General features: G+C 41.9%; 1 gene segment (V, D, J or C); it reads left to right on the top strand.

Annotated features, from left to right (window-relative positions):
* Nucleotides 1–770: 770 nt before the first annotated feature.
* Nucleotides 771–1,730, top strand: LOC147307573 (T cell receptor alpha variable 19-like). The segment is given in 3 exon segments: nt 771–816; nt 902–1,201; nt 1,603–1,730. Coding segments are annotated over 3 exon segments (474 nt in total).
* The last annotated feature ends 10,965 nt before the right edge of the window (nt 1,731–12,695 follow it).

Below are 12,695 nucleotides of genomic sequence, written 5' to 3'. Positions count from 1 at the left end.
TGGTGCATTAATGATGTTTTACAGCTGAAAGATTTACTTTGTTATTCTCACATTTTCTCCTGCATGGTTTAAACTTTTCCTTCATTTTTTTTATGAGAATCACGTCTTTGTGTTTTCTCACGATGATGTCGTAGGTACAGTTTCTCCTCTGTGTTCTGATTGGACATTTAAATCATTGATGGTATCAGATCCATTTCACACGTTGTTGAAGTTCAGTCTGAAGTCACTTTAAGTCTCAAAGCTTCACTTTAACCTGCAAAGACCAACAACGTCTCATTTCCTACTGATTCTTCTCCCCACACTGCACCACTACACCGGATATCAGGACTCCACACTCTCCAAATTCCCAGTGTTAAAATTCAGTCATGAAACATTCTGGCAGATACAAGAAGATTCTTCTACTGTTTTCTCTTCTTCAGTTGTTAAAGATGAACATCATGATCCACACTGACACACATTCATATTCTTCGGTTTCCTGGATTAAAACGGAGCCTCTGCTCTTTATTTATCCTGTGCTTGTTTCTCGACTCACAGTTCAGTCTGTTAAACCTGCTTCCTGCAATAGGAGCAAATATCCACTGAAAGCAGCAGAAAGACGTGCTGAGTGTGAAGCTGTCAGCAGGGGGAATAACACAGGGCTGTGAATGAGTCCTGTCACTGTGATCAGGCTCCTCCTTCTAATCCACCAACTTAGTGTTGATGAAGACTAAACAGAGAGATCACAGCTTCTTTATACTTGCTGTAGCTCACAGTTACTCTACACTGCAGATATGACGCCTCTGTTCATCTCAGTGCTGCTGGCTGCTATGTGCCTCGGTATGAACACAACTCTGTTTCTTTGATATCAACATTGACGTGATTCTTTAACAGCACACTGATACTGTTTGTTGGTGTTTTACAGAATGCAGAGCACAACAAGACAACGTGCTGCAAGCAAAAGGAGAAGAGACTGCTGCTGCAGGAGGCACAGTGACACTTGACTGTCTCTATAACACCAGCAGTTTAACAGGTACTTCTCTCTTCTGGTACAAACAGGATGGAAACAACAGCCCCAAATTCATCCTGAGTCGCTATAGTGGGGATCAAGGAAACACAGCAGACGAGTTCAAGGAGAGATTTTCATCCACACTGGATTCCAGCAACAGATCAGTTCCTCTGAAGATCCAGAAGCTTCAGCTGTCTGACTCTGCTGTGTACTACTGTGCTCTGCAGCCCACAGTGACAGGAAACAGCAAAACTCTGTACAAAAACCTTTGGAGCAAAGACAACAGAATACTCCACAACATCCACTAGAGGGAGCCACACACTGTTAAACTGTCACCTGTAGGTCTGAATTCTCTGTTCTTATGATTAAACAAAGTCTTATCTATAACTCGTTATGTTACATCTTATTACTGTGCTGTTGTTTGATGTTTCCTGTGTTTCTTACATTATGTATAATATGAAGAATTGTTTTATGAAAGTTTGATATTATAGATATTATTTTGCTGTGTCTCTGGACCCTCTGAAAAACACTTTTACACTACAAATGTGTCGACGCCTCTCATGTAGTTGCTGTGTTTTCTGGGACTGTGCTGATGTGTCTTCCATGATTAAACACAGCTGCAGTCATCAGAGCCGTGCACTACTTTGTGTTAGAGAACTTCAGGGTTGTCCCGGGTTTCTGTGTTACGAAGGTGGTTCACTTCTCACCAGGACAAATCACCAAAGAAACTTATGCTGTGAACTAACCTGCCACACAAAAGGTTCAGTTCCACATTAGAGATCAACAGGTATGACATCACCACCCACCGACCAATCAATTCTCCAGGAAACAGGTCATCATTCCTGGCAGATCCTTCGGACCTCCGTGCAACAGTAGGAAGGTCCAAAGTTTTTTCTTTAATATAGAGTAATGTCCTTCAGTTTCCCTGGTGAGCATCAGTAAGAAGTAATAAATAATCCAGATTTTTATTTATTGATTTTTTCCTTTGGTAAGAAACAAACGTACAATAAATGTGTTGCTTTATTGGCAATACAGGGAGTGCAGAATTATTAGGCAAATGAGTATTTTGTCCACATCATCCTCTTCATGCATGTTGTCTTACTCCAAGCTGTATAGGCTCGAAAGCCTACTACCAATTAAGCATATTAGGTGATGTGCATCTCTGTAATGAGAAGGGGTGTGGTCTAATGACATCAACACCCTATATCAGGTGTGCATAATTATTAGGCAACGTCCTTTCCTTTGGCAAAATGGGTCAAAAGAAGGACTTGACAGGCTCAGAAAAGTCAAAAATAGTGAGATATCTTGCAGAGGGATGCAGCAGTCTCAAAATTGCAAAGCTTCTGAAGCGTGATCATCGAACAATCAAGCGTTTCATTCAAAATAGTCAACAGGGTCGCAAGAAGCGTGTGGAAAAACCAAGGCGCAAAATAACTGCCCATGAACTGAGAAAAGTCAAGCGTGCAGCTGCCAAGATGCCACTTGCCACCAGTTTGGCCATATTTCAGAGCTGCAACATCACTGGAGTGCCCAAAAGCACAAGGTGTGCAATACTCAGAGACATGGCCAAGGTAAGAAAGGCTGAAAGACGACCACCACTGAACAAGACACACAAGCTGAAACGTCAAGACTGGGCCAAGAAATATCTCAAGACTGGTTTTTCTAAGGTTTTATGGACTGATGAAATGAGAGTGAGTCTTGATGGGCCAGATGGATGGGCCCGTGGCTGGATTGGTAAAGGGCAGAGAGCTCCAGTCCCACTCAGACGCCAGCAAGGTGGAGGTGGAGTACTGGTTTGGGCTGGTATCATCAAAGATGAGCTTGTGGGGCCTTTTCGGGTTGAGGATGGAGTCAAGCTCAACTCCCAGTCCTACTGCCAGTTTCTGGAAGACACCTTCTTCAAGCAGTGGTACAGGAAGAAGTCTGCATCCTTCAAGAAAAACATGATTTTCATGCAGGACAATGCTCCATCACACGCGTCCAAGTACTCCACAGCGTGGCTGCAAGAAAGGGTATAAAAGAAGAAAAACTAATGACATGGCCTCCTTATTCACCTGATCTGAACCCCATTGAGAACCTGTGGTCCATCATCAAATGTGAGATTTACAAGGAGGGAAAACAGTACACCTCTCTGAACAGTGTCTGGGAGGCTGTGGTTGCTGCTGCACGCAATGTTGATGGTGAACAGATCAAAACACTGACAGAATCCATGGATGGCAGGCTTTTGAGTGTCCTTGCAAAGAAAGGTGGCTATATTGGTCGCTGATTTGTTTTTGTTTTGTTTTTGAATGTCAGAAATGTATATTTGTGAATGTGGAGATGTTATATTGGTGTCACTGGTAAAAATAAATAATTGAAATGGGTATATATTTGTTTTTTGTTAAGTTGCCTAATAATTATGCACAGTAATAGTCACCTGCACACACAGATATCCCCCTAAAATAGCTAAAACTAAAAACAAACTAAAAACTACTTCCAAAAACATTCAGCTTTGATATTAATGAGTTTTTTGGGTTCATTGAGAACATGGTTGTTGTTCAATAATAACATTATTCCTCAAAAATACAACTCGCCTAATAATTCTGCCCTCCCTGTAATGTCTGATGCTAAAACAGGAAACCTGTTCTGTGCTTGCTGCCTTCATATCAAATCTGCAGTAAAGTTTTATTCTATTTTTATATTGAATCTTTCCTCTGAAACTGCAGCTGGTCTGCATGTGAGGGAATCAAAGCTCACCAGCTGGTTACAGTGGGGCAAAAAAGTATGTAGTCAGCCACCGATTGTGCAAGTTCCCCCACTTAAAATGATGACAGAGGTCAGTAATTTGCACCAGAGGTACACTTCAACTGTGAGAGACAGAATGTGAAAAATAAAATCCATGAATTCACATGGTAGGATTTGTAAAGAATTTATTCGTAAATCAGGGTGGAAAATAAGTATTTGGTCACCTCAAACAAGGAAAATCTCTGGCTCTCACAGACCTGTAACGTCTTCTGTAAGAAGCTTTTCTGTCCCCCACTCGTTACCTGTATGAATGGCACCTGTTTGAACTCATCATCTGTATAAAAGACACCTGTCCACAGCCTCAAACAGTCAGACTCCAAACTCCGCCATGGCCAAGACCAAAGAGCTTTGGAAGGACACCAGGAAAAGTATTGTAGACCTGCACCAGACTGGGAAGAGTGAATCTACAATAGGCAAGCAGCTTGGTGTGAAAAAATCAACTGTGGGAGCAATCATCAGAAAATGGAAGACATACAAGACCACTGATAATCTCCCTCGATCTGGGGCTCCACGCAAGATCTCATCCCGTGGGGTCAAAATGATCATGTGAACGGTGAGCAAAGATCCCAGAACCACACGGGGGGACCTGGTGAATGACCTGCAGAGAGCTGGGACCAAAGTAACAAAGGTCACCATCAGTAACACACTACAACGGCAGGGAATCAAATCCCGCAGTGCCAGACGTGTTCCGCTGCTGAAGCCAGTGCATGTCCAGGCCCGTCTGAAGTTTGCCAGAGAGCACATGGATGATACAGCAGAGGATTGGGAGAATGTCATGTGGTCAGATGAAACCAAAGTAGAACTTTTTGGTATAAACTCAACTCGTCGTGTTTGGAGGAAGAAGAATACTGAGTTGCATCCCAAGAACACCATACCTACTGTGAAGCATGGGGGTGGAAACATCATGCTATGGGGCTGTTTTTCTGCCAAGGGGACAGGACGACTGATCCGTGTTAAGGACAGAATGAATGGGGCCATGTATCGTGAGATTTTGAGCCAAAACCTCCTTCCATCAGTGAGAACTTTGAAGATGAAACGAGGCTGGGTCTTCCAACATGACAATGATCCAAAACACACCGCCCGGGCAACAAAGGAGTGGCTCCGTAAGAAGCATTTGAAAGTCCTGGAGTGGCCTAGCCAGTCTCCAGACCTCAACCCCATAGAAAATCTGTGGCGGGAGTTGAAAGTCCGTGTTGCTCGGCGACAGCCCCAAAACATCACTGCTCTCGAGAAGATCTGCATGGAGGAATGGGCCAAAATACCAGCTACTGTGTGTGCAAACCTGGTAAAGACCTATAGTAAACGTTTGACCTCTGTTATTGCCAACAAAGGTTATGTTACAAAGTATTGAGTTGTATTTTTGTTATTGACCAAATACTTATTTTCCACCCTGATTTACCAATAAATTCTTTACAAATCCTACCATGTGAATTCATGGATTTTTTTTTCACATTCTGTCTCTCACAGTTGAAGTGTACCTCTGGTGCAAATTACTGACCTCTGTCATCATTTTAGGTGGGGGAACTTGCACAATCGGTGGCTGACTAAATACTTTTTTGCCCCACTGTATGTGTGTGGAAATAAACACCCCCTGCTTCCACCGTACTCGGTCTCACTGTAAATCCATTGGCAAAAGGCCGCCTTGACAAAGGCTCCCACGTACAGACATACGTCAGTTAATAACTGACATTTGAAATGATCTCGTAGGCCTAATGTGACGTGTCTGTGCGTTTCTACAAATCAAGACAACTAATCTGAGAGAAATAAGTCAAAACTTTCTGTTCATGTGAGGCTCACTGCTCACATCACACTTTTATTATTAGTGTTTCATGTGCATCGGTATACTGAACAAAACTTCTGTAAGCAAATGTGACGTGTGGAAGATTTTTACAAAGTCCAAGCTGCACTGCAAGACTGCAGGCAGCAAGAGTTAGTCGTTAGTAATTCATCGGCCTTTTTAAAAGAAGCAACAACAAGTCCTGCAGCAGCTTTGGAAGGAACACATGGATGATGTAAGACTTTCATGTTTTAATCATTTTTATTCAAAAGAGCAAATTTTCTTTGTTGCACATAATGGAAAAGTTTTCAAAACAGTTGAAACCTTCATCATCCCAACTAGCATTTGTTGGGATGATGAAGCAACCAGCAACTCTGGTTATAAAGTGTGTGAAGCACAGGAGGAGGAGTGACTGAGAGCAGAGAGGAGGAGCAGAGATTCAGGGAGGAGCTGAGCTGTTACTGAACTATAGAAGAGAGAAAAACCTCCACATTCAACAGAGTTCAACACAAAACAAACTTTATGTTCCTCAACATGCTGTCATTACATCACTGTGTGTTTCCTCTGATTCTTCTCACTCTCACAGGTCTGCTCACCTACACAGGAAACTATGTTCAATTAAATGATTCATTAACGTCAATTATTGATTGAAAACGTTCTCTCTTCCTTCAGGTGTCACATGTGATCAGCTCACTCCAGTCAAAGATGAAGAGTCCAGCGTAGAAGGCAGCACAGTTACTCTGACCTACACTTACAAAGTGTCACCTTCTGATTATTTCTTCTGGTATCGACAACATCCAGGAAAACCTCCAGAGTTCCTGATCTCACACTCACCTTCAGGATCAGTAGGAGAAGAAAAAGTTCCTGGACTGAAGATTCAAGTGAAGGGAACAGAAATCAAGATGAGCATCTCCTCTGCTGCAGTGTCTGACTCTGCTGTGTACTACTGTGCTCTGCAGCCCACAGTGACAGGAAACAGCAAAACTCTGTACAAAAACCTTTGGAGCAAAGACAACAGAATACTCCACAACATCCACTAGAGGGAGCCACACACTGTTACACCTCTGATTCTTGTGTCATTGGACTGATGACAAAGACAACAGAGAAATGAAGCAGTAAAGATCAGAGACAGAGACAGAGCTGCTGTGGAAGCACAGAACTGTTTGATTGGCTCAGCTATTTCACTGGCCCCGCCCACTGAACCTGAGCTCATCCAATGACATTATTTGTTGGTCATTGTGCTGCAGTGGAAGAACATTGTTCATGTGCTGTCTGTCTGGCTTTAATAACTCCAAAGACATGTTGCTGCACCTCTTTTTGCTTCTATCTCACATTATAGGTGAGTTTAAGAACAGGGATTAAAGTTTAGTTGAAGCTGCTGCATTAAGCAGATATACAGACTGCATTTCACTACTTTTCTTCTTTCTTTTTCCAGGACTAACAGCTGGAGACTCAATCACTCCTCAACAACCTGAAGTCACTAAAACAGAAGGAGAATCTGTCACACTCACATGTAGCTATGAGATAAGTGGCACCCCTTATGTTTACTGGTACAAACATCATTCTGACCTTCAGGCTCCTCAGTTCATACTCTGGAAAGAAGCAAGAGGATCCACAACTCAGTATATTCCTGATAAACGATATGGATCAGAAACATCAGATCGATCAACTAATCTGAGCATAGCAGCCCTAACCCTGGCAGACACAGCTCTCTACTACTGTGCTCTACAAACACAGTGATACAAAGTGTAGAAGAGGCTGTACAAAAACCTGAACACAGATATCTGACTACTCTTCAAAGAGGAGGGAAGTGGTATTCAAAGCACAGCTTCATATCAGATGGATTCTGCTAATTCCTGTTTTATCAGAGTCACTGTGGTTACAGCTGCTAATGAAACACTGTGGGAGGATTCACATGAGCAGCAAATCCACATCAACCACAAACCACCTGCAGGAACGTTCAAGCACAATAAAAACTGTCAAACATCAAAAGCTGCTCATTTACACTATTTTATATTTAGTGGATGAGGACATGCAGAAATGCAGCAGAAGCAAAATAAACAGAGTAACAGAGGTTTATCTCTTTAAGGTAAAATCTCTCACATGAAGCTAAAAGTCCAACCATGTTAGGATGCCTGGGTTGTTGACCCAGGGTTTTTGAGTTTATTATTATTATTATTATTATTATTATTATTTTTTATAATTTCTAGTCTTTGGTTTCTTTGAGTTCTGTCTTATGGTTTATGTCTCTGTCTTCTCTAGCTGCTCTGTCTCCCCTGTCAGCTGTATCCCCTTGTCTAGTTCGCGTCTCTGTGTATCCTTAGTTGTTATATCCCCGTGTCCAGTCAGTGTCAGTGTCTGCCCTGGTCCCACGTCTCTGTTCCCTCTGTTGCAGTGCGTGCGAGTCAGTGTCTTTAGTTCAGTCTGTATCATGTTTCCTGTTTTATTTTGAAGGTCCTTGTCTTATGTTAATGTATCTGGTTTTGCTTCCCCTGTCTCGTTAGGCCTGATTTGCCCCAGCTGTGTTTCCCTCCTGTTACCCATTCCCTGATTGCTCCCTCTGTGTATTTAAGCCCTGTGTTTCTCTGTGTCGCGATCTACCGTTTACCTAGCTGTGTGTTCTGTCAGTCCTCTGGTTTAAGTTTATTTTGATTTTTCCAGTTATGTTATATTTTGAGTTTTACATTAAAGCTGTTTTGAGTTCACGAATGTCTCCGGAGTCTGCACCTTGGGTCCCATTCCTGTCTGCACACAGCCTACACATAACAAACCAGGAAGACCATCTCATGCTTGTTCCGTTTATTCTCTTTGAACTCATCACATCAGATGATGATGCTCTCCTTCAGATTTTCTAGTCACGAGTTTCATCAACATCACATCCAGACATTATAAAATCACCAGTATTTTGATTCCAACTGTTGGTAAAAACTGATCTCATATGAAACTGTAGACTGCCCCACATGGTGAGCTATACACACGTCCTCATATTAACAACTAAAAAGGTTTTTATTGTTATTTTCTGCAGATAAAAAAATCCTTCCAGTGCTGAGCTCTTACAGGAGTAAAGGTCTCTGTAACACAGTTAAAGAAGTCAGCTCCCACAAAGCTGCAAACTAACAGGAAAGAAAACTGTTGAGAAATCTGCACGAGTTCTGTTCATAAAGAGCTTTTTGTGGAGACGAACAACATTCAGCTGGAAATGACACAAAATCAGAATCAAGCCCAGTGTTGATGCTGGCTGGTTTACACGTGTACTTCTGCTGTTTAATACATGAGTGAGATTATTCTACATTCTGCTAAATATTTCAAATATTCAAAGCTCTTTATTTACAGGCTCCACAGAAACCAGGGCCAAGCCTATCCAGAAGAAGCAGCCTTTGGAGGAGGAGCTACAGCAGTGAACATGAACGGCTTCATTTAGGAGCTGAAGAGCTGCTGTGTTCTCTCTATTGTTCATTCAGTCCAAGAGAAAATCATGTTGCTGCTTTTCATTTGGATGATGATAGTCTCCTTTCAGACTGGTGAGTCATCAAAAGATGGAGTGAGATGTAAAAGGAGATGATGGGCATGAAAATATCTGGATGTTGTTTGAATTGATTCACTTTTTATAAACTAAGTTTAAAGATGCAGAAACATGATGGTGAAATATGTCTTTGTTGTTTTCAGGATCCTCTGAGGATTTACTGACACCATCTAAAGATGTAGTGACGAGTTTGGAAGGAGGCACTGTGACTCTCTCCTGCAACTATTCAGGCTCTGACACTTACTTCTTCTGGTACAAACAGAAACCTAATTCACATCCAGACTTTCTCATCGCCTACTATTCAAAGCAAACAGAAAAGCTGAAGTTTATACATGACAAAGAAAAACAGGAGTTTCATCTGGAGATCTCCTCTGCTGCAGTGTCTGACTCTGCTGTGTACTACTGTGCTCTGCAGCCCACAGTGACAGGAAACAGCAAAACTCTGTACAAAAACCTTTGGAGCAAAGACAACAGAATACTCCACAACATCCACTAGAGGGAGCCACACACTGTTAAACCATTCTATTTTGAGAGGATGCAGCAGGGGTCAGCAACCCTAGGCACGCGTGCCGAAAGGTTAACTGATGGCACGACCATAGCTGGACTGGCCATCGGGCATTTGCTCGGTGGCCGATGATTTTTTTTTCTTTGTAACGGTATAAACAATGAAAGGTGGTGGATTGGCCAGATGCTGGCCGGTGTGTAAAAATAACTCAGTTGTTTGGTGGTGGCTGTGTTGGAGCTTCCACAGATTCAGTAACAAGTGGTGGAGGCCAGCAGGTGGATGAGGGAAGGGGAGGCAGGAGGAGGAGAGACCCGAGGCAGACGCCGGTCCCAGTGACAGGTGAACTGAACTTCAGGTAAGAAGTTATGACCTGCAGTCTATCTGGGTCAGATATAAACCAAGTTTAGGTGGAGTTTATTTTCTTTTCTTTTTGTCCCGTTTGGATCTTTAGCCATCAGAATTGTTGTCTTAAGGCCAAGAAAGATGCCAAGTGGATCATCATGGCCTTGCCATATTGGTCCATTTGATTGACCTTTATTATAATTATGAATTTATTTTATTTTCAGTTGCTACAAACGGGATAGGACAGGGAGAAAGAATGAAAGAAAGAGAGGGAGAGAAAGAAAACCAAAGGGGAGAAGAGACGGTGAGAAGGGGGGGAAGAAAGAAAGAAAAACAAAACACCTGGATCACCTGCATGGAGAAAAAAAAACAGAAGAGAAAGTAAACAACAAAGAGCAACATAATAAATGGAGTTTATGTTCGTTGTGCTGAGTTTTTACAGTCAGTTACAATAACTCGTACTGCTACTAGCTAGCATGACGGAGTCTCTATACAGCTGGGTGGGTGCTATGATGTTACTGATAGTGAACTTTATTTAATTCATTAGGTTCATTAGTAGAGTTGCCAACTGTCCCGCAAAAATAAAGTGGTTCTACATAGTGTGTAACTGTTAATATAGAGCGTTATTAAATCTATTGCTAATGCAATCATATGGCCCGTTGACTTCTGAGGAAAATTTAAACAGCACTCGTCATCAGAAAGGTTGCCGACCCCTGGGATGCAGACTACATTTATTTCATCGTATTGTTACGGTGGCCCTGAGAGGCCAAAAGGACAACTTAAGAAAACATCAGCAATAATAAAAAGACTGCAAAAGTACACAAAACACAACGGAAATAGGAAAAATGGAAATACAAAAAATCTGATTTCCAAAAGCACAAGGGAAGTGTTTTTTTAGGGAGACAATAACCCGTCGCAGTAGCAGGAACCAAAATATGATAGGTTTGTTTGTTTTAATCTCATGATTCATTTAATACTGACGACGGATTGTTAGGTTAACACACTTACCTCTCATCTTTTCTTTGTTGTCACAGATCCAGAGTACATAAATATGTTGTAAGTGTAAGTGAAACAGCTGACTCAAGAGAGTAATTAAATGTTCCCAGAATTACATTTATCTATGATTGTTAACTATTTTTATTTATCTTCTTCTTCCTAATATTTCCAGCAGATGTTGTTGTTGTTCATCTTAAGTAGGAATAGGTATCGTTTAGGTTTTATCTGATACCGGTGCCAAATCGGTACTTTAGAAACGGTGCCGGTGCTCAAACGGTGCTTAAAGAATGGAGAACACAAAATTGGTCCAAAAACCTCTCATGTTCAGCTGGTTTTTTGTAAACAGATAACAATGTTAGCCTTTTCTGCAGCTATGGGGCATATATGGCATCACTCTTGGCTGGAAGCAGTGCTTAAACAATGGAAAAAAACACAGACTTTGTCCAAAAACCTCTCATGTTCAGCTGTTTCCCACTTTTTCTTTGGTCATTTTAGCCTTTTTGGCCAGGGTGAAGGGAGTATCTGCCATCAAACAAGAAGACAGCCGCATGTAGCTATGATGATGTTTGCTAGTTCACCTTACATGCATTAATGTAATAACGTGGTTAGCCTACTCAGCGTAAATTACACACGAACATTAAGCAACTCACGCAGAGAAGAACGGCTGCTGCTGCATCATCATCCTCATCATTTCTGCTACACTGGCAGGGCTAGGGGCCAGGACTCTCCTCTTCGGGTTTTTGGGGGATGTTGCTAACTCTGGGTCCGATAACAGGCACCACACCCGCAGTAGATGTGCTCGGTGTGAGGTCTCGCAGCAAGCTATCAAATACGGCGCATTTCTGGGCTTTTAAAAAAACGCTATGCGTCGCCAGGTGTTTCATTGGATTTGAGGTGTTACCTCCTTTGACAGTATCACAGTATCAGCTTAAAGCACTTGTTGCTGCTGAGTTTGCATATTTTGCTGTGAAGTACAGCCAGACTTTTGACCGCTTCGCCTTGGGCATTTTTAATCTGTAGCTCTGCTCTAAAAGAACGTACATACCTGGCCCCGCCTACTATCCTCGGAAACGTAAAATGATTGGCTAGAATCTAAAGTGTATCACAGCTCAGGAAAAAAAAGCACCGAAATAAAGCACCGAAACGTGCGCTGCTTTTCGGTCTGGTTACTACCGTTTATGTCAGAACCGGTGCCATCATGGCACCGGACACCGGTACCCATCCCTAATCTTAAGTTTAAGAAGTTTGTTTGGGACCCGGTGGCTTATATTGCCAACTGAGACTCAGCTCACCAAGTGAACCTGAAGAGGGGATGCAATGATTTTCTGTCTGTGAATTGTAAAATCTCTGCACCTGAAGTGTAACAAAATATGACGATTAAACTGTGAGTGTTAGGCTTTCAGGTTTGACGGAAACCTGATGCCAGTTCTTTTCTAAGCAGCTACATTAAGATTTAGAAAGGAACGTCTTTGAGAACTGACATCAAACTCTGTAGGCAAATACATAATTAAGCAGTGCAGGTATATGTATTAAATATTTAAAATGTTAGAAAACTTTAATAGTGTTACCAATAATGTTTTCTTTGTATTTTATTCATCTCTATTAAACAAGTTTCTGTGTTTTGGCCTGTTAGGCCAAGATTTCTTCTGGTGTACCACATGCTTCAATGTTAGGCCATCTCATCTTCTCCTTTACATGTGACATTAACATCATCTAGTAAACTCTGATAAAGTGTCAATAAAAGAATATTACAAATTCCATTACTTCCCTTTTTTCTTTCAAC

Source organism: Aulonocara sp. 'chitande type north' Nkhata Bay, linkage group LG18, assembly GCF_057382095.1.
Source record: "Aulonocara sp. 'chitande type north' Nkhata Bay isolate Kocher_YH1m ecotype deep benthic linkage group LG18, A_spYH_male_GT1.1, whole genome shotgun sequence".
NCBI classification, from domain to species: domain Eukaryota; kingdom Metazoa; phylum Chordata; class Actinopteri; order Cichliformes; family Cichlidae; genus Aulonocara; species Aulonocara sp. 'chitande type north' Nkhata Bay.
The sequence above is the reverse complement of the archived record's forward strand: the minus strand, read 5'-3'. Positions and strand labels throughout refer to the sequence as shown.